A 27518-nucleotide genomic window follows, 5' to 3' on the forward strand; every position below is an offset into this window, starting at 1 on the left:
GCCGGTGACGTCACACAGCTCGAGTCCACAGGTAACGTGTAACACTGCCAATGGTCTCGAATGACAGACTCTGCTCCTAGTCACATGTCCCTAACGGTCCTCCAGGACTGGTCTTCAGCCTCAGTGGTGTCCAGAAGGAAGTGATCCAGAAGCACAGACTAGGCGAAGTTTCAAATACCCTGTACACTGCTTTGTAGCTTGAGATAGGAAACACAGTCTTAAATATTTCCTGATGCGAGTTCTTTCTTAAGAAAAAAATTCGACGTCAATGGCTGAAAAGAGAAGTTGTTTCTGAAGCAGCAGACACAACAGGTTCACCACCGGCCCGCACCGACGAGCCGGGCAACATCGGGATCCGCATCTCACGACAGAAACCATCAACGCGACCTTTGCACAGCATCTTTGCAGCATTGGACTTTTACCTCTTAAAAAGCCCTCCCATTCCTCCGGACAAGCAGACGTGCATTAATCAAAAAGGACAACAAAGTGAGCTCATTCGGTCTACAGGGAGGAAACACATCAGGACGCCGACGGACACACACGCAGTCTCCCGAGGCCTCGTTGGCTTGGCCGAGAGCTTCCGTCCCTGCGGCTCCCGGCGGTCCAGATGAGGAGCCTGCATCTGCTCCGGGAGGGGACCACGGAAAGGCACTTACCCAGCTCATCTGGGAGAAGAGGAGACGCAATCCAGGGACCACGCACGTGGTTAGGAAGTTGGAGAAGCTTCTCCTGCTCAGCACGTGGCCGCCTTCAGTCCGGGCCATGGCCTCGGGACGTCAGGTCCTCCTGCTGGCAGGCGCCCCGTTGGCTCGTGAGCGCTGCCGGTCGTACCGCACAGAAACGATCAGGAAAAGCAGAAGGGTGGCTCCCTGAATCGCGGCCAGAAGAAAGAAGTAATAGTTCAGATGGCAGCCGTTAATATTGCCTGCGGAGAAAGAGGGAGAAAGAAGTTCGTCAGCTGCACTTAGGGACTATTCAAGAGTTCTGCTATTGGGGTGCCTGGGGTGGCTCAGTGGGTTAATCCTCTGCCTTCGGCTCAGGTCATGATCCCAGGGTCCTGGGATCGAGCCCCACATCAGGCTCTCTGCTCAGCGGGGAGCCTGCTTCCCTTCCTCTCTCTCTGCCTGCCTCTCTGCCTACTTGTGATCTCTCTCTGTCAAATAAATAAATAAAATCTTAAAAAAAAAAGAGAGTTCGGCTATTAAGTTTGGTTCCTAGTAAGGTCACGGTCATCTTTCATTGCGGTTATTTAAAAGAAGAAGGAGGAGGAGGAGGAGGAGGGGAAAATTTTATCTCTATTATCTAAAATACATAAGCTTCTTCAACTGCTGCAAACGCTGCTCTGAAGCCAGCTTTGTCTCTACCACAGGCTCAGGACCGGGGTCTCTGGCGTGAACGCCCCCATCCCCCGCAAAAGTCTCCCCACTGGTCGACGGGAGGATGAGGCCACAGCGCCTGGCCAAGGAAGCCCAGCAACAAGACCTATTTCCCACGGCTCCCGAGAATCCACCCGGCGGGCTGGAGGGAACCGTCCGAGGTGAACGAGCGGAGTGTCCACTGGCCAAAATACAAACAACGTTGAGAAAGTCTTTTTTTCCTTAAATTCTTCCAGTACAGAAAGTTTGGGGAAAGGGAACAAACAACCCCACTACGGCCCTGTGCCGCCCCCGAAGCGATACCGGATGGGGTGGGGTTTCCTCCCGGTCTTTCTCCGCCATGCTCTTCCCCAGGGGCTGCGGGCTGACCCAGTGCGCACAGCTGTCCTGAGGACCCACCCGCAGGCCGATCATAAAGTGACGCTCTCCACAGCTCGGGTCTAGAACCGGGACACCCATCAATGCCACACGCCACACCGCGGGCCCGCCCGGACGCTGCATCCACCTAGGAGTTGCGGGTGTCCTGCGCTGAGCAGCAGCTCCTGGACAGCAAGCGCCCTCCCACGCGCGGGTGCCCTGCACAAGCCAGGGCGACGGCTGACAGACACTCTACGTACAGAATCTTTTAACACAAGATTTTTAAATTTTCCCCAAAAAGGTTCAGGTTTTAGCATCCTCAAGGTGGCAAGGGTGCATCCTCCGTCCCAACAGCTAACATGGCTGACGTTCAGCTTCGCCCCAAGCACTGAGCACGGCCTTTCGCACGCGCTGCCCCGTGCTGTTCCCAACACACCCCACCCAGGCTGAAGAGGTTCCAGACACACACGCTGAAGCTCAGCCAATGCAACTCAAAGCCAAGTGGCCTGCCATGTCTGGGCTGGGCTGCCCCCCCGGCCCCCATGAAATGGGGGCAACAGCAGTGTGCAGAGCGCGTGCACACAGGGCACCCCGCACAGGACCCGGGACGCACGAAGGCGACACCATCGCCCGCCTGGGACCATTCCCACGGTCCTCACGGGGCCAGGACCGTCAAGTCTGTAGCGGGAGTCTTCCCACTGGAGTTTCCAGCCACAACCACTCCGTGTGGAGAAGTGTGTGCAGAACACAATGTCTGCACCGAAACATTCAGAGCCGCTCACAGCACGTCACCCTGGGCTCCCTAAAAGCTTGACCCCATCGCCACAGCCCACAGGTGTCCTACCATGTCCGCCATCCGTCCAACCCGCTGAAAAGGCAGCACATTTCTCGACAGATGAGCAAAGACGTACTCGCTCGGCGGCGTCTCCAGAGCCACCCTCGCTCACACACGTCAGAAGCAGCTCTCTGATTCACTTATCAGAACTGGGCGCTCCTGTTCGTCCGACGCTGGGTTGTGAGGGTGGGCTGTTCTGGAACCTGCCCTGTGTCTGAACACACACTCACTGACTCAGTGCCCCACAGCGCTTGTACTCGTGCACACAAAGAATGACAGACAGAGCACATGTCCGAACCAGCGCCCGGGCGGGCTGCGGAAGGTGAGGGCTGCCCCCGTGCGTCACCGGAAGGGATCTGGTAGCACCTGCATTCCTACCGTCTACACGGTAGTCAGGACAGTGACTGAGTCCCTGCTGCGTGCCGGGCTCCGTCCCAGGTACCGGGAGGCCCACCTAGCCCTCCCGGAGCCTGGACTTTGCTGTCGCCACCTGCTGTCTTAGCTCCACGGTGCTGCGCAGGCTTGCTAGCGGGACCCCAATGATGTCATTCCACGTGCTAAAACTGAAACAGAAGCCCCCCAAAGTAAGGAGTCACTTCAAACTTCCGAGGCGCAGGCGCCCAGGGGACTCAGTTGGCTGAGAGTCTGCCTGCAGCTCAGGTCGCCATCCTAGGATTGAGCCCCACTGGGGGCTCCCTGCTCGGCGGGGACCCTGCATCTCCCCCGGGCACACACTCACTCTCCCTCTCAAGTGAAGATGTAAATAAATATTAAAACTTCCAAAGCTCAAAGCTGGCATTCCAAAGAACGAGTCTTCCTGGTTAGGGTCGGCCTGTGTGGGGTCAGGAAGGGCGTTCAGAGCCCCGTCTGCCGCCCACTGTCACCCTGTACTTCTTGGGCCTCCTCGCAAACCGAAGGACAATCACCCCCGAAGACGGTGAACTCTAGGAGGTCGGACTGGACCCGACAGGCTCCTGGGCCCCGGAGAAATGAGCTCACAGGTCCCCCGAGACATACGAGCGAGAAGGTCGCCAGCTGCTTCACTCACGACAGCCTCACACCAGCAACATCACCGACAGCCAGCGAGAGCAGAACAGCGCAGCGAGTCGTGACTGACTCGCCGCCCGGCTTCTCCTCAGAGTCAGAAAGAACGGGCCGCAGAGGATGGCGCCAGACGCACGTGTGGAACGGAGCTGGAGAGCACAGAGCGCAGCCAAGAGGAGTCCACGGTGCCCTGCGTCGCGGCGGTGAGCAGCCAGCGGGCCGGTGAGCGGACTGACCCGGCAGGGCCAGGGCAGCCTCCCGAAACGGACCGCATCCTGATCCGGATTCGATACTTTCCAAGACGTGCGCTGCAAATCGTACGCGCCAGCGGCGCTCAGTCTTCAGAGCACCCGACTACTGACCTCAGTCAGCTCAGGCCATGCTCTCAGGGTCGCAGGACTGGGTCCGCCTCGGGCTCCCCACTCAGCATGGGGTCTGCTTGGGGATTCCCTCGCTCTCTCTCTCTGCCCCTCCCCCTGCTCATGTATGTTCTCTCTAAAACAAATCTTAAAAAAAAAAAAAAAAAAACCCTTAAAAATAAAGACTGGTGAGCTTCACAGCCCGAGTCATCCCGGATCTATGCGACGTCATAGCCCGAGTCATCCCGGATCTACGGGACGGCGACGGGGACGCCAACGAGGACGGCGAGCACCAGCCAACCGGGAACAGGCGGGGAAGGGAGCAGAGGAGCGAGGGCCGGGCTCCACCTCCGCCCCGCGGTCCTGTAACTACACCAGGAGCCACTCCGTGCGTCGACCGTGAGAGGCCACGCGAGCTCAAGGCCGCTGCTTCAGCACCAGCCTGAACACTAGTGCAGAAGGGAGGGGCCGGGGCAGCAGGGAGCCGGGAGACGCACAGACAGCGCCCGGGACGACATCCGCCACTCCCTCTACCGCCAGATTCTACCGGCGCGTGTACGCTGGGGATTACCTGGTCCCATTCTCGCCCCAAATCCCCAGGTGGGAGGGCGCTGGGAGGGAGCTGCCTGGCTCACTGTGCGTTTCCCACATCCACATCTCTCCTGCCAACCGGGCTGCAGGGGCCTTGGGGGCTGTGGCCACAGCTCGCTGCAACGCTCCTTACTGGTGTGAACATAAGGACAGCACTAGACATGGTGAGGGGCTGTCCTAAGACACACCGCTCTGAAAATGACACGGGCACACGGGACCCAGCTCCAAGCCGGGCACCAGGACTGGAGACGAGCCTCACAGTAGGGGCTGGAAGCTACTGTCGGAAATAAAGAGCAAGTGATGGCAAAGTTGGAGACAATCAGTGACAAGGGGATGAAATCACTGGAAAGCAATCCATCGAGGTCATCAAAACAATCAATCCTTCAAGATATGCTGAAAAGTAAGACAAAGAAACAGAAGAATCAACAGGGTTTTGCTCTCTGCGTCAAGGATTTGTCTGCAGAAGGTCCATCCATGCACAGAAAAACAGATCACGGGACACCACGAACCTGAGAATTCCCAGAAGCCGCCGTGCACCTGCTGCGCACTCCACTGCGGCTCCCCCTCCCAGGGGCCCGGGGATCAACAGCAAAGCCCTACCCCGGCCCCTGAGCCAGCCCTGGGGAAGCTCCCACAGCCAGAATGCAGCGAGGCCGGGGCTCCCGGGGCCACAGGAGTGGCTGTGGTTTCTGGAAGTCATCCTGGGACTCCACAGGCCGGAACTCACCCCTCACGACGGGAATGTTAGCTTAGTCAGGGAAGGGTCTCTGGAATTGTGTATTTTCCCGGGGCAGGTCCCCTGGCGCTCATCAGAGTTCCAAGGGGGTTTAGGACCCAAAAGTAGCCAAGGGCCCTGGACCCAAGGAAATGCCGCAGACTGAACAAGAACAAGTAAGAAGGCGGTTTTCACAGACCAAACAGAAGAGGAAAACCTTCAACTCCTGCACCCAGTTAAAAGCTACCATAAATCTGGGAACACGAAAACTCTCTCTTTGGTAAGTGATTCTGCTCAGCGCCCACCATGCCCCCTACTGGCATCAGCGGTAAAACCCCCTCCTGTCAGTCACGAGTCACAGCTGTGACTCCAGAAAAGAACTTACTATCTATCCGTGTCTGTAACAGCAGAAAATGTAGAAGTGCTGTCAAGAAAGAGAAACCACACACACACACACACACACACACACACACCCCACCCCACCCCCAAGGTGAACGAAGACAACTTGGTGACACCGACCAGACTGATGTGCGGAATTCCGAGGAAACAGCAGCAGCCCCGCAGACCCAGAGAGAGGCTCAGCTGTGCCCGGCAAACGCACAAGGATGCAGGGGACCAGGCGGCGCGGGGTCTCAGACAGCTCCCAGACAGCCAAGCTCCACTACCGCGACCCCACGCAGCCCGAGCCCGCGTCCTCCACTAACAGGACCACCCGCCGCAGCCCGAGCACGGGTACGGCCAGTAGCCGTGTTCAAACAGCGGCGCGGCCCGTACCGAAGTCTGTGTGGTTGCTCATCCAGCCGATGGCTCTGACGGACACCAGCTCCAACAGCCCGGAGCCCACGAACGAGCCGACGCCGGAGAAGAAGAAGAACAAGCCCATGATGGCGCTCTGCATGGACTTGGGGGCGGCCGAGTAGGCGAACTCGAGACCTGCAGAAAGAGGAGGTTGTTTCCGTGAGAGCGGGGCTGACAGGGCCTGCCTGAACGTGGCAGGGTTAGCACGGGGCCCCACGTGGGGACGCGGGTGAGCAGGGCAGCCCCCTTCCCTGCTCTGAAGACTGTACTTAACACAAGGTCAAGAAATCAGGGGCCCTTTCCATTCACCATGAGTCCTGCAAGTCAGTCACCGAGCAAAAGGTCAAGTCCTTGCTCTCCCACGTCACGGTGACCTCTGACGTGCTGGCTCGGGCACTGATCTCTATGGTCAAAAAAGCAAACTTCTCTGTTCTCAGCTAAGGAGGTATGAACAACATAGACAGACTACAATGCGGATTCTGTGGAAGACTTCTATCTTAAAGGCAACAAATCTTAAGATAATCTCAATGAGACATCTATAAACTCGGACTTTTATAACAAGCACACGTGGAGATCTACAGCGTATCCCAAACGCAGGACCACTCTGTTCGTCCTCCGGAGTCATGAGCACACACGGCCAGAGTCCGCGGACGGTGCGGCGGGAACCACAAGCCCCCACAACCGATCCAGGCTCTGGTCATCATTAACTCGGTCCCTCCCTTCCAGCAGCATGGAGCTGGTGTGCACACTATGTGCCTGTCCACACCGCACAGCACGCGGCCCGTGGGAGGAGGGAGGACTGTGCGAACAGGTCTGCCACCTTCATAAAGCAGACACACCCAGAGCTCTGGCAGTGGCTAGTGCCTGGGCCGCCACGGCAGAACCACAGAGCCATGGTTAGGAAGCGTCCAACCTGGGAGGAACCACCCACGGCCTCCTCCTCCTCCCTCTGTCTCTGTGGCACCTCCATGATAGTGGATGAGCCAAGGAAATGTCTCTGGGAGCCCCGTTTCTACACCCGAAACAAGAGCCTCAGCCACGGTACCACGTACTTACCGACTCACATCCAACACCACCGCTGCTGCCGTGAAACATGGGTCCCTGTTCTCTGTGCGTTCTACTAGAGCACACAGGGAGACATCCTGCCCCGTCCCCTCCGCACCAGGCCGGCCCCAGACCTGTGCGGGAGAAGGCCCACCTGCTATGCTGGCGAATATCTCACTGACGCCAATCAGCACGTACTGTGGCACCTGCCACCATATCGGCAGGTCAGCGGCATAATACACGACTTTTCCGATGGTCTGATTGATGGTTTTCTCTTTGACAAGGTCCAGCCTTTTGCTCTCCAAAATTCCTGGAATTCATAAGGAGGTTAATAGAACACTTACTCATTAACGTTTGCAATTAAACTAAAACACTACAGGCTTGCTGCAAGATGCTTACTGACTACTCGAGAAAGTGGAAGGGTGTGGCCCAGCGCCCCCGGAAACGCCCGACCTAAAGGACCGCGCACTGGCGACTTCCTAAACAGTTACTCCAACACTGATCCCACCAGACCCCTTCCGGCGGGTCTTCACACCGCCTCTCACCACGGACGCTGCCCACACGGGGTTCGCCCCAGCGTCTGGACGGCCCCCGATCGCCTTCTGTTACCGCCTGCCGTGAGGAGCATAATTGCGCACCCACTCGTCGGGGGCACTGAGTTCCGAGACGTCTTTCTCGCCACGTTGGGGGACTGAGGCTGGCCCGCTGACTTCCGGGCATTAGCCTACAGCCCCGGCCCCGGCGGGAGGCCCGTCTCCCCGCCGAACCCCGGCAAACAGCCTGCACCCTCAGCAGCCCTCACTCTCGCTCCGTTACTGGTCATTTATCGAGGGCAATGAGGGCAGCCAAACCAACAGGGAGACAAGCAAGCGCCCGCGCAGCCCCTCCTTGTGCAGGAAGGCACAGGCCGATCAGCCTGCAGCGGAGAGGCAAGAGCCGTAGCAGCGAGTTCTTAGGTCAGAGAGGTCGCCGGTCTTGTTCCTAAAGAGCTCTGTGAATGGAATGGGCTGGAGTATTTAATACATATTTGTGCAAGCGCATATGTATTTAAAAGCGTGAGAATGAGGAAGGCCAGCTGTCTGAGAGAAACCTGAGAATGAGAAGGTCCAGGCTACCAGTAACAGGAGGGGAACACGAATTCTGGAATCGGCCCCCAAGCTACAGGTCACGGGGAATGTCCAACCAGGAGGGCACTTGTCAAAGGAGCACGTAAGAACAGGCCTCTGGCTCACCTCCGTCAGAAAGACCTGCGTCCCCTCCCTGGAGGCGCGTGGAGGGGACCCCGAGCCCCCCGCCTCCGCACCCCGGCTGCTAGCAGGAAGTGCGGGAGCAGACCCGGCGAAGCCGTCTGCCTGGTGCTCCTGGCTGCTCTGGACGCGGCCTCTGAGGCACGGCAGGCCCCTGGCTCTCTCTGCCAGGACTCTGGTAGTGGCATGAAGGGTCTTGTCCACAAGGGACAGCTGTCCTCTGGGCACGGGACAAAGTGTGCGCGGCTTCCTCTGGGTCGGCAGAGTTTGCCCTCACACTGCAAGGTCACCGCACCAGCCACCAGCGTGCAGCTGGAAGTTCGGGACAATCCTAGTGCAGCTCCGTCTGCAGGAAGGACTCTCTCAGCCCGTCCTGAGGGCTGCAAACTGAAGCTGGAGAGAACACTCTCCTCCACACGGAGGGCGGGACCGGTGAGGACGCGTGTGCCTGCGTCCGAGGGCTGGGGCTGCCAACAGGGACGAGACCTGCTCCGCGGTCTTACCCGCGACACGCACGCTGTGCACATCAGGGGAGAGGCTGAAACAGGGGGTGCTGGCCAGGGGGACACAGAGGACAAGGCCGGGGGGAGAGCCTGTGAAGGCGGAGGGCTCTCCTGCGGCGGGTCGGGAAGGATCCGGAGGTGTGCTGCGCGCGGCCGACCACGCAGACGACCGCGGCACGGAGCGCTGTCCGCGGAAGCTGCTCATGGAGGAAGGGGAGCCGCCAGCACCGAGGCCCCGCGCAGGACGTCGGCAGGTCACAGCAGGGAACTGACGAGGCAGCACCCACATGAGCGTGACGTTAGGGGCCGGGATGGCCGACACAGCACACTCCTCAGTGACCCACGGCTCTGCAGACGTCAGAGGAAAGCAAACCCGCGGGTGTGGGTAGGACCAGGGTGAAGGCGTACCAGCACGGCGGGGGGCGGGGAGGGGACGGACCGGCCAAGAGACGGCCGGCAGTCACCAGCAACGGACGAGGTGACGCCACATGACACGAGCAGAGAGAAAGATTCAAGAGAAGCCCATGGGACATCACAGATGCGCTCCATTGCACACGCGCCCTCTGCACCGATGCGCGGCCCTCTGCCCACAGCATCAGAGACACGACGGCATCCATCCTCCCGGAATGGAGACATGGATACACCACGCTCTGGAAAGGGGAGCAGCACGAAAATCTGGCTGCAGGCGCGGGCTCGGGACCGCTTCTCCCCCAGGGAACACAGTTAACCCCAGAGAAGACAGAAACACAGTGACACCGTGACAGACACACGTCTTTCAGCAGAAAAAGTGGACAAAAACTACGAGGCTTCGCTTGGTGCAAGGGTTGCCATCCAGAGGCCCAAAGGCAAACCCTGGCCCCCGTGGCCACGACCCACAGCTCAGAACTCAGAGAACGGGGGGACACAAAGGTGTGTGCTTGTGGGGTCGCACTGGGAGACCCACACAGTGTTTGAGATTGGGTGTGGTGGGCCCCGGGCCCATCCAGCAGACGATGCGCAGACGGCCACACACTCCTGGGCCGTGCGCCCACCCGCAGGGCTCCGGCGCCCCTCGCAGGCCGCACAGGTCAGGGCTCCTGCTAGAACGCGTCTGATGAAACAGCCCGTGGAGCTCCAACAGAGGATCTATCCTGTTCAGCATCCTACGAACATTTCCAGAAAGTGCCACCAGGCCAGAAAGGAGGGTCTGCAGCCCAAAGGCGGGAGTTGTAAAGCCGTGACCTCTCCCAACTCCACAGTAAGACGAGACACCACCGACCCACGGATCAGCCTCACTACGAGGAAAACCGTTCTCCGAATCACACAGGGTCACGAAGTGAAACGCGGGTTCAGTCGCCTTAGAAGACGAGAAAATTACAACAAATCCAAGCACACGAGACCTGCCCAAGTGTCAGCGACAGGCACATTCATGCTACCCCACAGGTTTCACTACTAATTGGGGAAGAAAAAGCGAAAGTAAATGAAGGCTGGAGTAACTCACGGGAGAGAGAATCACAAAACAAACCCAAGGTAACAGAGAGAAATCCCGTCTTGTTCTCTGTTGTTAGAAAACACACAGAAAGTCAAATTGATAAATTCAAGACGTACTTCTACGGAAAAATCATCACATACACACAGTTCTGGCAAGCCTGCTTTAAAAAAAAAACAAAAACAAAAACACATAAATACACGAAACTGGAAAAGAGGAAGGAAACACATTTATTGAAAAGACAAATTTTATCTCTAGTCCAATAATTTTTCTAAAACTCAATAAAATGAATGGTTTACTCAGGACATTTTAAAAAAAAGAAACAAGTGATTCAAGAGAAAACACAATCTGCACAAAATTGAGGAAAAGGTGAAAACATCACCCATTTCTCCTGAGAGAGGAACAGGCTCATGTGATTTTCAAGGCAAAGACCTGAACTCCCCTGGGAGCACAGAAATTCCCCCAGTGTGATACTCTCCTGCCCACAGAAACTGGGGGTCTACCAACTCCCTTTCTGAAGCCATACGACCCCAACGCCAGACCGCAGAGCGCTGTCAGCTAGCAGTGGAGGAACACAGACCACCACAGGCTGCCCTCTGGACAGACTCATTTGTTTCAGAAATGCAGGAAGGAGCATCAAGGATTTTTTTTTTAAAGATTTTATTTATTTATTTGACAGAGAGAGATCACAAGTAGGCAGAGAGGCAGGCAGAGAGAGAGAGAGGAGGAAGCAGACTCCCTGCTGAGCAGAGAGACTTGGGGCTCAATCCCAGGACCCTGGGATCAGGACCTGAGCCGAAGGCAGAGGCTTAACCTAGTAAGCCACCCAGGAGGCCTGAGCATCAAGAATTTAATAAAACTAAACCAATATCCGGGGACAGGGTGGGGGGGGCATGCAATCCTCTTGGAAACCAAAATAGACCCAGTAATCTCGAAATTAAGGTTAGAAATTTAGCATCACTGTGAATATGCATCTCAAACTCCAGTTCTAAGTTTCCGGGAGCTGCCCTGGAGGCGCCCGTCAGAGCCGGGGGCCGGTGGGCTCTCCACAACCCCCAGCTCTCCCAGCACTGACCCCCAGTCCCGCCGACACTGCCCACCAGAGGCGCAGGGAGGGAGTCACCTGGCGGCAGGCAGGGAACCCGTGCTGTCTGAAGAAAACAAGTGACCATTCGAAAAGAATTCATTTGAACTCAGAATTTTTAAAAAAAATTCCTTATGGGAGCGAGCAAAGATATACCAACGGATTCAGAATAAACCTAGTACAAAATGCACAGCACCTAAAATGAAGACATGCGTGAAACTGTAAAATACCGTAAGTAAAGTTCAAGAAAACAGGAAAATACTAGAAAGAATATTCCTCCAATGAAAGGTCTGACTGCATGTCACCATGCACAAGAAAACGCCGGCACAAAGAGCCAAAGGGCCTAACTGCACACAGAATCTGGGGACCGATGACAGGGGGAATCGTCATCACCGTAACACGCCTCCAAACAAAGACGTTCCGTGTTTAAATCCTTCAGGGAAGAGATTCGCAGGGAAAGGAACGAGCACCGACAAGAGAGCCGGCAGCGGAACTCGTGCCCGTGGCCTGAACACTTTCCACCGGGGAGACAGAAAGCCAAGGTGACAGAAAGCCAAGGCAGACATGCAGACGGGCGGGGGCGTGTGCACAAGCGGGTCCGGCGTGCGGACAGACTGGAGTGAGCCACCACCTGCACCGAGAGGACCGGTCGAAGAACGGATGGTATATTTAACACGGTGCGTTTAGCTGTTAAACACCGTGATTTAAATGTGTAACTGACATAGAAAAACAGAATCAGGAACAGTTAAGTCATAAGCTGTGAATAATCGGTTTCATTTCTCTTTAAAAAAGGACAGACTTAGCTGTAACAGCGAATGTCCTTGGACGACATCACGCGGTCACCCTGGAAGGGGGGGTTATGGATGCGCTGGGGGCTCCCCAGTTCTTCGCCATGCATCTGTCATGACCATGGATCGACTATGTCATACTAATTTTTGAAAACGTGCTGTGGACCCGCGCTTAACTAATGCCAGATATGAGCCAGGGAAAGGCTCTCAGCAGGCTCTACCCCAACTTCAGGGTGCTATCTGGCCCTGAAGGCCGCGCACAGTCCCGCCTGCGCCCGTGCTGACCAGCACCCACACCACCACCAAAGGTATGGAGGGGCCGGCAGGCGGATGGGTGGGCCCCATGGCTGGGATGATGGCGGAGTCACAGGCTTCCTGGAAGGGAACTCTGTCAGCTCATCCGAAGCCTTAAAGGGACGCCCTGCTTACACTTGCAGAAACCCTCCGCAGGAGTGCCCAGTCATGCTCCCAGGCACCCCAAGCCCCAACCACAGAACACTGCAGAGGAACGGCTGATGGGGAAGGACAGTCACGATGCTTCAGGGTTGGTCTTCGAAGGGGGCAAAGAAAATACAACATATCTACCACGTATCATATCCGTAATCTTCCCAGCGCCCGCAGAGCGGTAACCACGGATTTTCGAAGGTGGTGGAACAACCAGTGAATGAGTGTGTGTGTGCACACGTGTGCGATGGCTCCTCTGTATCTACAATCTTCCCTCCTTACATGTAACACACGGATTTACTAAGCTCCTCGGGTTTTTCAGACACTTACTTTCTCAGTCAGGCTTGCGCAACGGGGTCCCGTTCTTGCAAAAACACAGAGGGGTTGTGGGTCGACACACAAAACCAGGCAGGTTCGCACCGCCCTAATGCTGAGCGCGTCTAGGGCAATCACAGCTGGTTTTTATTTCCTCCTTTATGCTTCCGAGTTCGCCTTCCCTCCAGTGAGCATCTGCTGCTCCAGTAAGCCAGGACTGTACGCACACGGTGCTTTCGGGGACACACGGTTCTTTAAGGGGAAAGGAAATCTAACTAACGAGCGCACTCCCTTTTCCCTTATGCATGCTTGAGAAACCCAAGGGACCTGCCTGATTCTTGTCGGAGAGATGTGACAGAACCAACCATTCCCAGCAGGCGTGGCTCTAAATGGAAGATACTGATTGATTATGGGGGAGGAAAGTTTCTTTTCTACTAAAATGTTGGTTTGCTCAGAGTTTCAATCTCTACTCAAAGCCTACTAATGTTCCAATTAAATGCTCGCTCGAGCGGGAAGTAAAGCTTCGTGAAGCTCGTGCCACTGTTAAGTTAATAAACTGCGCCTAAATCAAGTACCAGAGACTTAAAATCCCTGAACCAGTGACTCTGGGGCTCCTTTCCACTGTTTAAGAACACAAGTATAATAACACAAGTATAGCGGGTGGCTCCTATTCCTAAGGGAGACTCTCCAACTCCGAAGCCTCAGGGCCATGTGACCACACCAGCTCCCCCAAGCCCCCGCCCCAAGGCACAGGCGACCCCGCAGAGCACGGCCCGTCCTGCCCAGCGCTGGGCGAGAAGTGCTGAGCACTCCGCTGGCACTGGTGACCGCTGGCTGCCCTGCCCACGGGGCACTCTCTGCGGTCACTCAGCTGTCAGCTGCCTCCTACACAAACACGTGCAGAGACCACAGGAATGCCCTCCCCGGTTCTCAGGGCGGCTCCCAGAAGCTACCCGGCCAGCAATCAAATCGAAAGACAAGATGGTATTAAAGGAGTCCAAACCTAGAATCTCCCAGGAAATGCCTGAAAACCGAGGATACCTCCCCTCCCAGAGGGAGAGAACTAGGACCCCTTTCCTTGGCATGTGACAAGCATGGCTGTGGTGCAGAGAGGGCCCCACCAGCACAGGCACAGAAGGGAGCTGCAGGGTCAAAGCTGAGCCTGAGGCAGCTGCTCAAGAGAGGCAGGACGGACAGACAGCATCCCCCGGCAGCAGTTACTCCAGACAGCCCTGACGATCTCTGGACCTGCTGAATGAGACCCGCAGTCACAGCCCCACTGCAATTCAGTTTTATTTGCTCTTATTTCCCCTGCGCCACAGGACTGAAGGAGAAACAGAACCACGAACAGAGCACACAGACACAAGCTCGCTTTAATTATCTATCTGATCAAGAGAAAACGTAATTGTCTTCTAAAATGTCCTGGTCCCTGGAATATAGATTTCTTAAGCCTAGAGACTCATTTCTTTATATCTATTAAGTACTATATCAATACGTTCACTCTGGGGACGGCGCACGGAGGCTGCTGGGAAACACTGCTGCAGAATATTAAATCCTGTCTCAGCGGTGCTTAACATTAAATTCCTCATAACAGTGGGTGATACATGGTTGGTTCGGGAGGATCAGCTTTTCTGTTCTTGTTATGTAACTAAGCTGTCTTATGGTCCAATGATTTTCAAGTATTAATGAAGGAAGAACTCCAGAGCAAGCTGAGAATGTCGACGAAGATATTCCAACCTAACAGTCCGGAATGTAAGAACCATGAAAACACAGTGAGGCCCCCAAAGGAAAACTCGCCTCATCGGCCCTGGGGAGCTTCAGGCACTGGCTCGAATCCCCTCCTCTGGGGGTGTGTGCTAGTTGTGAACCTGGACTTGAGGAAATCTTTCTCCTCACGAAACACACACACGATTGTACAGGGACAGACCAAAGTCAACTGCGGACCTAAGTTAAGAACGCCAAGGGTGAACCCATGACTTTGAGACCGATATAAAAATTCATCCACTCAGCGATCGACCATCGCCCACAATCTCAATCAGAAGGGAGAGAGCAAGCCTCCTCTGATCCAAGCCAGAAGTCACTTTCCAGAGCACTTTACTGCTTTCGGCTCTAGAAGAAAAACAGCGGAACCGTAGGGAGAAAATCTTAACCTTCACATCATGGAAACCAGAAAGCGAACAACACCCGTTCACAACACCCCACCTCCGTCCTCTTAGGGTGCACCTACACAGAGTGACCAAGGGCCCATCATGGGGCCCCGAGTCACCCACAACAGCTAAGGCCAGTTTCGAGCTCCAGAAATGAGACCAAAACGCCTCCCCACCTGCAGCGAAGGCAGAACACATCACAAAGAACATTCCAACGGCGATCCTTTTTAGGGATGACGGGAGCAAGCCATTTCTTCTCAAAATGGGATCAACCAGTTTATCCTTTAAGGGAATTAACAGGAGGATGAGAACTGCGTCGAACATGGTCAGCCAGGCCGCCGGGAACTGGAATCGAAATGCACGAGACAAGGTTAGTTCCTGGGAGCAATGAGTTGCTCACCTCACAACTAATGTCTACCTGAGAAAATCTTTATTCTAGCAAAGTCCATTCCCACTAAGTATAACCTCCTAAGGGAAAAGTCTCAGTTTTAAGATACTGGAACTGAAAAAGATTTTCACTTCTAAGTGCATTTGTGGTTTGTTCTGTGTGTTTACGGAGAAAAAAGTCAGGTAGGAAGATTAGTGTTTGGTTGGCACCTGTCAACCATCTAGGAAACAACACGGCCCCCAGGAGAACAGTCTCTAAAGCAAGCACAAGTCCCACTCCAACGACGAAGCCGCCCTCGGAGCAGCTGCGGAGCCCTGAGAAGGACCAACGACCGGCCGACCGGCCGCAGGCACCGCCTCTCACAGAAGCTCCAGGGAGCATTTTCACATCATTGCAGCAGTTCTCACCGTATGAGGAGTGGCTGTGATACTGGAAATCGCCGGGATCTTCAAATGGAGACTCTGCAGAACGTACGTTGTCTGCATCTGCGTGTGAAAAGTGGTGCCGTTAGGTGCGGGAGCTCTCCAGCAGGCCACCCACCCCAGGCCGCCCCACGAGGACACACGTGGGGCTCAGGTCTGAGAACAGAGCAATTCTTTGGTCATCGCACAAGTCCCCTGGAGAGCAACTTTAGAACAGAAGTCACAGAGACTAAACCCAAAGGCGGGGTCTGGAAAAACAGCAGCACACCGGCTCTTGGCGTCTCTCATGGAAAGGGTTTCAGGACGCCTATGTCAGCAGGAGTGAGTTCCACCACTGGAAACAGGATTCCAAGATCCCAGAGACTCCGCAGAAGAGGGCACAGCGCCCCTGCACTTTGGTGGCGCCCAAAGCGAAGGCGGGGACAGAAAGCTATGGCTACGCGACAGTTGCGACTCACTTGGAAATACACTGTCCAGTAGGGGATCAAAGCCAAGAACACGGGGATGATCTTCACAAGGGCCTTCACGTCCTCCACCGTGTCCTCCGTAAACGGCCCTCCGCGAGACCTCTTACATGAATCAAACAGACTGTGTTTAGAAGAGTGCTGAAGGACTCCAAGGCCTTCACTTTGGGAGATAAAATGAAGGAGTTAGTTTTCTTCCAGCCCTAGAAATCAGGTATGTGGCAACAATTTAAGCAGGGAGGCAGGGAACCGGCTTGCTGCACTGCTCTGCTTTCCGGCCCTCCTGCTCACTAGCCGTGCAAACCCCACACAGCGGCCAGCACTGCACATGTGCCGACAGGGCTGGTAGAGGGCCTCGCCGCGAAAGGCACCTGCGGCTCCTGCCACATTAGCAGTCTCTTCCCCAGCTCCCGTCACCCGCACTGAGCAAGGCTGGCCACTATGCCAGCGACATCGCCGGACGAGCGTTTGAGGGGAAATAAAACCGGGCTGGATGTCAGGAATTTGAAGCAGGTGGCTTTAAAACTTCACAACCACAACACCCGTGTTGCTACTAAAGCTGGTGACGGAGAGTGCAGCCACGGAAGGGCCCGGGAGGAAGGGCTCTGTTCTGGGAGGCAGAGCTGCGGTGCTGATGGGACCGTGGCGATGTCACAGGCAGCCAGGTCCACTGTGTGCTTTGCTCATTACCCTGGACCACGGCCCTGGGAGGAGGCATAGGGACAGTGTTCTGGCCCCACTGCCCCAAGGAGGAAGCCAGTCAGAGAGGGCAAGAAGGTGCCCAAGGTGACAAAGCTGGAGGAAGGGTCTGGGACTTGAGCCAGAGAGCCTTGGCCGCAAAGCCCGACACCCAGGTACCAGGGACGCCACCCTGCCCTCCGCTGCCGGCCACAGGCCTCACGCTCACGCTCAGGTGTGTCGGGTCAGAACGCAGGCCTTTCAGTCACAGCTCGTGCGTGAGCAGTGGCGCTCGCTTACTCTAGGACAGTCTCACTACTTATAAAATGACCAGGTCCCAGTGGGTAGCTCCAAAACGCTCTAACGGTGAGGCATGCTCCCAGACTCTTAAGGATAAAACAGAAAAAGCTGTTGTATTTGCCAAATATTCTCTAAAGCCAGAAATACCAGGACATGAATAATTATCTTCAAGTATTCTTTCCTTCTTCTGTTCTGGGACTCAGATACAAATGGCAGTGCATGCTTTCTAGTTTATGAACTCCTACCCAATTTACAACTATTTTAAATCATTTTTGTTTCATAAAACATTGATATTTTTTCATCTGAACGGAGGGAAGAACCAAAAAACTGAAAACTGTAACTTAGTATTTTAGCCGAACTTTGGACAGTACAGCTAAATTCAATTTAACAAACATTTACTGAGCACATACTCCATGCCCAGGTCCATTCTACCTGGTGCTAGAGATACACAAATTAATTTAGAAAGATACTACTCCTAATCATACGTAGTTTCTCTAGCAGGGAAAATAACCAGGAAAACTACACTCGAGAGAAACGCTAAACTCTTAAGATACTGTCATACTTTATTTGAAGATATTCAGAGCTTCTCCAATGGCGGGGGGGTGGGGGGGGGCAAAAGCAAAAGTAAAGTTCTCACCTACCTATTTCAGATACTATCAGTGATTCACTACACCCTATGTGTGTCTCTCCAAAAACATGTCAGCGTCCAGCAGGAAACCCATGTTTACACAGAGAACCACCCAGAAACGCTACTGGTCACGTTACTCGTCTTGTATCGTTAAGACATCCTGAAGAGTGCCAAGCTGATGCGCACCTGACGCCTCACTGTGGAACCACAGACACAAACGACACGAAACGCAGACAGGACCCAGAAGTGTCCCCGCTCCCCAGTCTGTGTGCACACACGGCTGCTCTCTCTCACAAAGAGGGGCTGTGAATTTTCAGACTCTCAACTCAACGAGGTATGCATCTCAGGAAAGCCTTACAACTCAACGAGGTATGCATCTCAGGAAAGCCTTACAACTCAACGAGGTATGTATCTCAGGAAAGCCTTACAACTCAACGAGGTATGCATCTCAGGAAAGCCTTACAACTCAACGAGGTATGCATCTCAGGAAAGCCTTACAACTCCACGAGGTATGCATCTCAGGAAAGCCTTACAACTCAACGAGGTATGCATCTCAGGAAAGCCTTACAACTCAACGAGGTATGCATCTCAGGAAAGCCTTACAACTCCACGAGGTATGCATCTCAGGAAAGCCTTACAACTCCACGAGGTATGCATCTCAGGAAAGCCTTACAACTCGTCCCGCTCAGTTCGACGAACTGAACAGACACACGTGGACTTCTCACGTAAAGTCAGCTGGAGGCACAGATCAGCCTGGGCCCAATGAAGGAAACGCTGGGCAATGCTGCACTTCCTAGATTTCTGGAGCCGACCGTTTGCAAGAGCATCCTGACGGAGCCCTGGACATCAGCAGGCGCTCATCATGCGCCACGCGCCACAGCTGACAGCTGTGCACACATCAGCTTCTCAGGCCTCGCAATGAGCCCCTGTCCACTGTACAAAACGGGAATGCAGGCTTGGCAAGGTCACTCACCTGCCCAAGGTCACAGAGCTCGGACTCTGTGCGCGAGGAGAGCATAATTTGAGAATTCTCTGGACCGCCAACCTCTCTCAAGACAGTCCATTGTATCTTAACTGCGCCAGCTGTCCAAAACCAAACCTAATGGGAAATCAGACTCCCAAGTGGCAGTAAGTCCCAGTCTCTTTCGTCAGGCCACTTGTGCATTCAGAACCCCAAACCGTGCACAAAGCAGGACCGTCCTCCTGTGGAAACGTTTGCCAGGGACTACCCACACCGACACACTGAAACTGCAGAGCCACTCACGTTGCTCCTGAGAAATCAACCCACAGGATAAGCACCTGGATGTGAACCCGCTTCTGCCTGAAGTCAGGTTCTGGCATTGCAGCAGGAAGGCAGCACGGTCTGAATCTTTGCCCCTTCTCCAGTGTGATGCCACCATCGCTAGTGCTGAACGAGGAGTCCGAAGGCCACACTGAGCCCTTCCGATTCCTGGACCAGCTGGGAGACCTGTGGGAACCATAGCAGCCCGGAGCCAAGGGGCAGGGCCACGAGAGCGCTTCTGGAACAGCTTCAAACGTCCCGCATGGAAGCCAGTATCAGACATTCATGGGACTCCAAGGGCACACGTAAGATACAAGCAGACCAGCCACGAGGAGGCAGGTATGGGAGTCGGCCTGCAAGAGGTTCTGGCAATCAGAGCCACCCAGCCAGGGGTGTGCTGCCCTGCGGGGTCAGCATCTGGCTCTGGGACAGACCGCCCCCCAGGAAGGCCTACTTTGATCACAATGTTCCAAGGGAGTCCCTCACAAAGGGTCCCTGGGACTCCTCTGGGGTGAGGGAAATATTCTCTGTCCTGACCATATTGCAGTTCCATGGCTAAAGGTCATAATTCCAGAACTGTACAGCTAAGATGGACGCACTGTACTACCCATAGATTATGCTTCAATAAACACCAGGACTGCTGAGGTCTCTTCGTGGGCTAAGGCCCAGACTTGCCCTTATTAATGTGCATCTACGGTGACCTACCATCCTTCCCAGTTTGCAGGGACTTCCCCAGGACATGGGGCTTTCAGCGCTAAAACCCTCAGGACCATGGGGCTTTTGGCGTGAAAACAGGGGAAGTCCCACACAAAGGGGATGATGTAGTTCCCCTAACTGCATCTCAAAATACTATTATGTCCTTCTGTCACAGAGCAGTTGCAGTGACCATGGGACGATGGGGTCCAGGCTGACCAACACAGCTGTTGACTCACAAGTGAGAAACAACAGCTTAGAGCACAGAAGGGCACCTACAAAGTAAGCAAGTGCTTTATCGTTCATTCAAATGAACTCCAAACTTCTAGAATAGAAGACAAACGTACACAGTATGTATAGTACCTCTCCTATGCTCTCTGCCAATTTCCACCTCCATCACCTTTTTTATTTTTGAAAGATTTTATTTATTTGAAAGATAGAGACACACACACACACACATACAGACACACAGACACACCATGAGCAGGGGGAGGGGAGGCAGAGGGAGAAGCAGGCTCCCCAGTGTGCAAGGAGCCCAATGCAGGACTCGATCCCGGGACTCTAGGATCATGACCTGAGCTGAAGGCAGAAGCTTAACCCACTGAGCCACCCAGGCGCCCCTCCCTCCCACATCCTTCTACAAACAAGAGGTCCATCTAAATCAGCAGTGAGAGCAAGTTCAATGTGGAAGTTATATACAAAGTATGAGCTCTGGAGTCCAGCTGCGGGAAGACAGTAACGCCACAGCACATGCTCAAGCTGACGTGAGACATTAAACCACTAGGCGGGAGCCCCGCTCTGCACATCAGCCTGCGTCAGACCGAAGCGAGCACCTTATTCACAGCAATGGGGACGTCGTGTTGGGCTGAGCCTACGATCACAACTCGGCACTCACCCACTGGGACTCTGCTCTCCGATTCGCTTCTGGGGCCGGCACGAATATGCCAGGATCTTGAACATATAGGTGAAGGCACTGCCGTCGGGAGGCTTGGTGATGAAGACGCTCTGGCCGCAGAGGAAGACCAGGAAGGCGATGCCGACGCAGACCGCGGGGATGAGATAGCCGGTCACAAAACCCACGTTCTGCTGGATGTAGGCGATGCCTCCCAGCGAGATGATTGCCCCCAGATTGATGCTCCAATAAAACCAATTAAAAAACCTTCTTGTGGCTTCTGGACCTCGGTCTTTAACCTAAAGCAACAGGGAGGAAACAGACTTTGAAATGTGGTAACCTTCGAGGATGAAAAACCTGTATAGCGAGGTGACGACGGTCACGGTCATCATGGCGACCTGCAGCAAACGCAGCACAGTCAGCTTACACATACGCTCGGGATCCCTGACAAAGGAGCACCTGATAACTTCAATCACTACACCGTCTGCGTGGTGTTTTTCTTAAGTGAGCTCACATCCAAGAAATCCAAGAGAGCTTCTCAAAGCAACATCTGGGGACCGCGTGCTCTGGAAACACCAGAACGCCGCCTCAAAGTGCCGATTCACAAGGCTCTCAGGCCAGACTTGCCGAGTCACCATCTCTGGGGTTGGGGGCCAGGAATAGGCCTTTTAAACATTTTCCAGGCACTTCTACTCACAGTCAAGTTTCAGAACCACTGCTGTGTAGCTCATGCCTTGATCAATCTGGGGCCCGGAGGAAATCCCACCCTGAAACCAACACTGCACAGACCAGGAAGGCTATGGAGAGAATCAGGAGACGTGCTGGTTAAGGACAGAAATTCCTGGAGGGTTTGACAACCGTTCATCTCCAGAACTTCAGCAGAAGCACCAGGTAACATTCCCCACGTGGGGGGCAGGCATCCCACACGCCTTCCCTTCTCACAAGGGGCACCACTCTACTCTAGGCAGTGATCTCACACAATTTCTCAACAAGCTTATTACCTAAAGGTCAATGCTGAGTTGCATACAAAGACAGTCCTAGGCTTGCTGTCCTAGGAACCTCTATTGTCTCCTCCTTACAAGTTATTAAGAGGCTGATTTCTGTCCAGGTCACAGATCTGACGTGTTCCACAGAACAATCTCCATCAGCAGAGCACAAAGGTTTTCAGTGGGGGCCCAGACAATCAAGTGCCAGATACAAAAAAGCACCCTGTCAGCAGACCTGTAACTTGGTATAACATCGTAATCGCTATTTTTCCGAAATCAAAGTTGCTGGTATAAAACACCCAAAATTGTGTGCTCCTCAAAAGATAAAAAAATGTTATTCCAAAATTATTTAGTATGGCTACTGTGTTGGCAAGAGACATGCTTGAGCTGATGACATTCTAACCAGCATCCCAAACTGAAAATCTGAATTTCAAATAAACCACCCATTCTCAGGAGGAACTTCAACTTGTGCCCTACCTATGTCAGATCTGGGCAGAGGTCCTAGACCCAATGCTGGCATGAGGACAGAATTAATGAGTCGTCCTGGGAATTTCTCTTATTTCTAAGACGGCTTTTCACGGGGACACAAAAGATATGAATGTTACTAAACTGGACGCAAATACTCACGCTACCCAAAGACAGACCAGAGGGAAGAAAAAACCATAAGCTGAGAAATCGTTTCAGAGAAAATGTAACTAAAGATATAAGAACCAGTAATGGGGGGGGGAGGGGCGGACTCCGCAAACCTCAAAAGGAGGAGGGCCGGTAAACAGAACATCTGCAATTAATGCAGACAACACACATTATTAGCTCGAGCACGTCAGCCCTGTTCGTTACCAACGGCGACACTGCGCATGTCGTCCGGCGGGAACTTGGCAGTCAACTGCTCGGAACATCCAAGTCGAATTCTCCAATGTTACTCGAGAAACTGAAGTCTCTTCCTAAGGCCGTAAGTAACAACACAACAGTGATTTTTTTTTTCTGGAAATGGGAAGCCAGCTCCTACAAACTACACATCACATGCTTCTGTGCCCAGAGCTGGCGAGCCCGTCGCCGGTCACATTACATCAGCACCAGCGTGGGGGGCCTCCCGCCCTCCCCAGCGAGGGCAAACAGCCTCTCATGTGACTGGTCAACAGAGGCCACTGCAGTCAGCTCAGAAAAGCGCAGCTCAAAGACCAGAGACTGGCACAGTAAGGCAGACAGTCGGCTGGCTTGGCAAGACTCCTTCAAAGGCGCAAGGCTGCCACTTTTCTCCCATTAGAAAAAAAAAAATGTATCATTCGCTCTCTACATCTGTGTAGTAAGCTTTTCTTCTTTCAGTTCTCTGTTTGAAAGGACACTGTGATCTCTGCCACAGGTGGGGCACTGGGGGGAATGAAGGGGCTGGCAGGACCAGCGTCCTCGTGGATCACCTCGGCATCGTCAGCAGCCCACCTGCCGGCCCAAGCCAGCAGACACCCCCCAGAGCTGCACAGCCTGACCGCACCCGTCTCTCACTCAGAACAATCCCTACAGGCCCTGTTTCAGAGATAAGGGGTGCGGGGAGTGAGGGAGCAGAGAAAGTACTTGAGGAACACAATCAGACTTCCTCAAAACGAGAAGAGCCAGGAGAGGAGCAGCTAAGTCATCCTGAGGACGAGTGCAGCCATCCAGCCCAGCGGGCTTCCTGCCCAGACCCGGGTCTCGGAGCCACACCCCCCTCCACCAAGCCAGCACCCCTGGCCGCCGAGCTAGCACCCTGGCGGAAGGGTACCAACGTTTCCCTCCTAGATGCTTTGTCGCGCAGACCACATGTGAAACAATTTACCATTCTGAGGTACAACTGTCTCTGTGGGTTTGAGCCTCCCCGCACTTGAGGAACCACAAGCACTATCCAATTCCACATTTCATCACACCACCAAGAAACACAGTTCCTCCGGGCACTTCCCATTCGCTCTCCACCGGCCCCCGCTGCCACGCCTCTTCCAGTCTTTATGGATTTGCCCATTCCAGGCCCTTTCGTACAACAGGAACGGAAGGACGCGTCATCACTCACGTCCGGATCCCTTGGCATGGCGTCTCCAGCCTTCATTCCCACCGCAGCACGTACCGACGCCCACGGCTGGGGGATGCGCCAGCGCGCCCAGGGACCCCATCTATTTTATCCGCGCATCACTTCAGGGGATGATCTCAACTTTGCACTTCAATGTTTTAATCTCATGCCAAAACTGACGGGGACCGTGAAACATACGCTTTTATAGACCCTGCACCTAGATCCTTGGTTCTTTTTCTGTAGCTATTAATGAAATACTCATCAGGCTGAATGATTTAAAAGTTGCAACACCCCATGGAAACCTAAAAATAAAGCCAAGGAGGACACGTGGTGGAGTGAGCACTGGGTGTCACAAGCAACTCGTGAATCGTTGAACGCTACGACGAGAACTTACGAAGTCCTCCGTGTTGGCCAACGAGCATAATGAAAACAAACAAAAATTTTTAAAATAAATATTTGAAGAGATTAGTCCAGTTACCTCATAGAAGAAAGTGGTTTTTTGTTTTGTTTTGTTTTCAATGTCCAAGTGTTATTAACGTGAAAAAAGTTCCTGTTCCGTCAGGCATTCTCGGTAACCTCTACGAGAACACCGTTCCTATACAAAACGTTAACTGCTGGTCCATTACTGACTGGAGAGAACAGGTGTTCAAGCCGGACTGCCTGGGTCCCAACCCAGCTCCCACTTCCCTGCTGAGGTTCTGGGCGGGTGGAACCTTCTCCCCGGGTGCTTCCGGTGAAAGAGACAAGTGCAGTCCGCAAGCTGTCCTGAGGCGTAGCTAAGGCAGTATAACAAGGACCCTGAGGGGCACAACTAACATTCATGTGGCTCGTGGCCCACGTGGCCGGTTTTAAAGGTGCTTCACTGTGCTGCGAAGGCTGTGCCCTCACTGACGGCAGCAGGCCGAAGCCACCAGCCTGGGCCCAGACACCCAAGTCCATCCCAGCCACCCTGTGTCCCACAATGGCCACCTCAAAGCCACGGTTAAAGCAGAGATCGAGAAATCAGACTGGGACGACCACGCTGGCCTGACCATGCCCTACAACAAAAGAAGTCATCTTTTGTACCTCCATCTTCTTACTGGAAAAGTAGGTATGAGATTCCCATGAGGTCCGATGAGTTCACGTGGGTAAAGCACATTTCCTGGGGCAGAGAAGGAAGAATCTGGAACATGAGGCAGCTGTCACTCCCAGCATCACTAGAATGTGCCACCTCGTTTCAAGGGGAAGCCTGACACAGGTCCTTTACCTAAAGCTCACATTCAAGGACAGGCTTCTGCACCCTGGCTCAGTCCTGTACTAGCTGTGCGACCTGCGGCAAATGCTTTCTCCTCTCGAGCCTTGGTTTCCTCATCTGTGAAGTGGGCACAACACCAGCAGCGGTATCATGAGGACTAATACGGTACGGCGCACAGGGCCTGGTGCCCAGCAGCCGTCGGTACAATCACATGGTTATTCAGCACAAAAACCCAGAGATCATCTTCCCTACTGTTGCCGACTCCACCACACGACTTGTCCTAAATGCACCCTTCTGAATCCGTGTCCACCGAGTCTACCCTAGTCCAGGTCCCTCTAACTGGGCCAGTGCAGTGGACTCCTACCTGGTACGCCGGTGGTCATCACTTCCCTTGCCCATCTCACCACGCCACAAACTTTTTCTGTGACGAAGCAGGGCGTAAGCACGTTAGGTTCTGAGAGACACCCGGTCTTTGTCACAACTCCCCGTTCTGCTGCGGACCGTGAAAGCGGGCCCCCCGGACCAGTGTGCGAAAAGCAACAGGCAGGACTGTTCCAATCAAGCTTTATCTATGGCGACCGAAATCTGAATTTCGTAAAACTTTCCCTTGCTACAAAAGACTCTTTTTTGCTTTTTTTCCTACCACTCAGGAACGTAAGAACCACCGGCACTCTCAGTCTATGGGCCCCCGAAAACGGGAAGTGGACCAGATTTGGCTGTCAGGCCTCAGCTGCCAGGCACACACCTGCGCTGGAAGCCCCGCTTTTAGAAACGGACACCAGATCATGTCACTCCGGCCCACCCCCCGCCCCGCCCGGACCCACAAAGGCTTCCTACTCTATTCAAACTACGCCTCAAAGTCTTTTAAAGCCTTCACAGGACCTGGCCCCAGAGCTCTCCCCACTTCTGTTTTAGGTTCTCCCAAAGGTATTTGCTATAGAACGCTGCGGAACTTGAAGCGTGCACCGTCCGTGTTGACCTGATGCGTTTACAGACCGCTGCAGGGCTGTCGCCGCAGCGGCTTCCGCGACGAGGGCATCGCTCCCTTCCCGGCCCCAGGGCCTTTGCACCTGTTGCCGGCGTGTCCCGACCGCCCTTCGGACAGCCGCCCCCTCGCCCTCGTTCCCGGAGGGCCCCTCCCCAGAGGGCAGCGCCCGTCCACCGGCGGGGCCGCCCCTCCCCGGCGCCCCGCGCGCGCACCTGGGCGCACCTGGGCGCACCTGGGCGCACCCGGCGCGGCCGCGGGCGCTCACCTGGTCGGCGCCGAAGGGCGTGACGTTGGCCTTGACGGCGCCCACGCCCAGGCCGACCAGGGCCAGCGCGCCCAGCGCGGCGGGCGCGCAGTAGCGGGCGGGCGCGTCGGGGCAGGGCGGCGCCGAGCAGTTGCGGAGGCGCGTGGGGCGCGGGGCCCCGCAGAGCGCGGCGCGCGTGGCGGGCGCGGCCAGCAGCGGGAAGGCCAGCATGCCGAGCAGGTAGAGCGCCAGGCTGAGCAGGATGGCGCGCGCGCGGCCGAGCTGCGCGTCGGCCAGCCAGCCGCCGAACGGCGACACCAGGTAGGCGAGGCCCATGAAGAGCAGCAGCGCCTGGCTGGCCTGCGCGCCCTCCCAGCCGAACGGCGCGCCGTTCAGGAACAGCACCAGGTTGGCCGTGACGCCGTAGAAGGCGGCGCGCTCCAGCAGCTCCGTCAGCAGCACGGCCGCGCACGCCGCGCGCCGGCCCGCGAACGCCTCCCGCCGCGCGCCCAGCAGCGGGGCCCGCTCGCCCGCCGCGCCCTCCATGCGCCCGCCGCCGCTCGGCCCGCCGCTCCGGCCGCCGCCGCCGCCCGTCTCGCGAGACCCGCCCGGCCACGCCCCGGCCCGCCCCCCGCGGCGTCGCGATTGGCCGCCGCCTCTCTCGCGAGACCCGCCGGGCCACGCCTCGGCCCGCCCCCCCGTCTCGGGACCTCTATGGGCCGCGGCCGCCGGTGCCTTCCGGTTCCGGTGGGCTCCCGCTTCCGGCGTGCGTGGCGCGTCAGAGTCCCGGCGTCCGCGCCCGCCGTGTTTGAAAAAGTGGAGTGTCGCCTGGCCCGGCCGAGTCGTCAGCCCCGGGTTACGGAAACGTGGACCGTGACGGTGGCCCGGACGGCGCCCGCGCTCCAGGCTGCCTGCCGAAGCCGGCGCCTGCCCCCGGCCTCCTCCGCGCCCCGGACGGCGTGTCTGCAGGCGCGGCGCGGACTGTCGGGGCTGAGCTCCGTGCGGCCGGCTGCCCCGTGCGCGCCGGGACGGTGAGCCGCACCCCTGGCCTCCGCGGGCCGCCGGCTGCCGCCTCCCGCGCTGGCGGCCGCACTGCAGGCTTTCCCGGGGGTCGCGTCGCAGGACCGCCGTCCCCGAAGCCAGGCTCAGAGCCCGTGTCCTCGTCCCGT

At 55.5% G+C, this 27518-nt stretch overlaps 1 protein-coding gene across 2 annotated transcripts; it reads right to left on the minus strand.

The window, feature by feature from the left end:
• Positions 1-384: 384 nt before the first annotated feature.
• SLC15A4 (solute carrier family 15 member 4) lies at positions 385-26924 on the minus strand. Of its 2 annotated transcripts, none has more exons than XM_032309844.1 (8): positions 26371-26924; positions 20866-21161; positions 16384-16492; positions 15911-15988; positions 15292-15460; positions 7274-7429; positions 6052-6210; positions 385-925 (listed from the first exon to the last, which is right to left on the minus strand). In XM_032309844.1, exons 1-8 carry the CDS (start codon positions 26893-26895, stop codon positions 777-779), a joined length of 1641 nt encoding a protein of 546 aa, XP_032165735.1. In that variant the 5' UTR covers positions 26896-26924; the 3' UTR covers positions 385-776. The 2 variants fall into 2 exon arrangements, with proteins under 2 accessions (XP_032165735.1, XP_032165734.1); XM_032309843.1 differs by having other exon boundaries at positions 16384-16552.
• Positions 26925-27518: the final 594 nt, after the last annotated feature.

This window comes from Mustela erminea, chromosome 13 (assembly GCF_009829155.1).
Source record: "Mustela erminea isolate mMusErm1 chromosome 13, mMusErm1.Pri, whole genome shotgun sequence".
Lineage (NCBI taxonomy): Eukaryota > Metazoa > Chordata > Mammalia > Carnivora > Mustelidae > Mustela > Mustela erminea.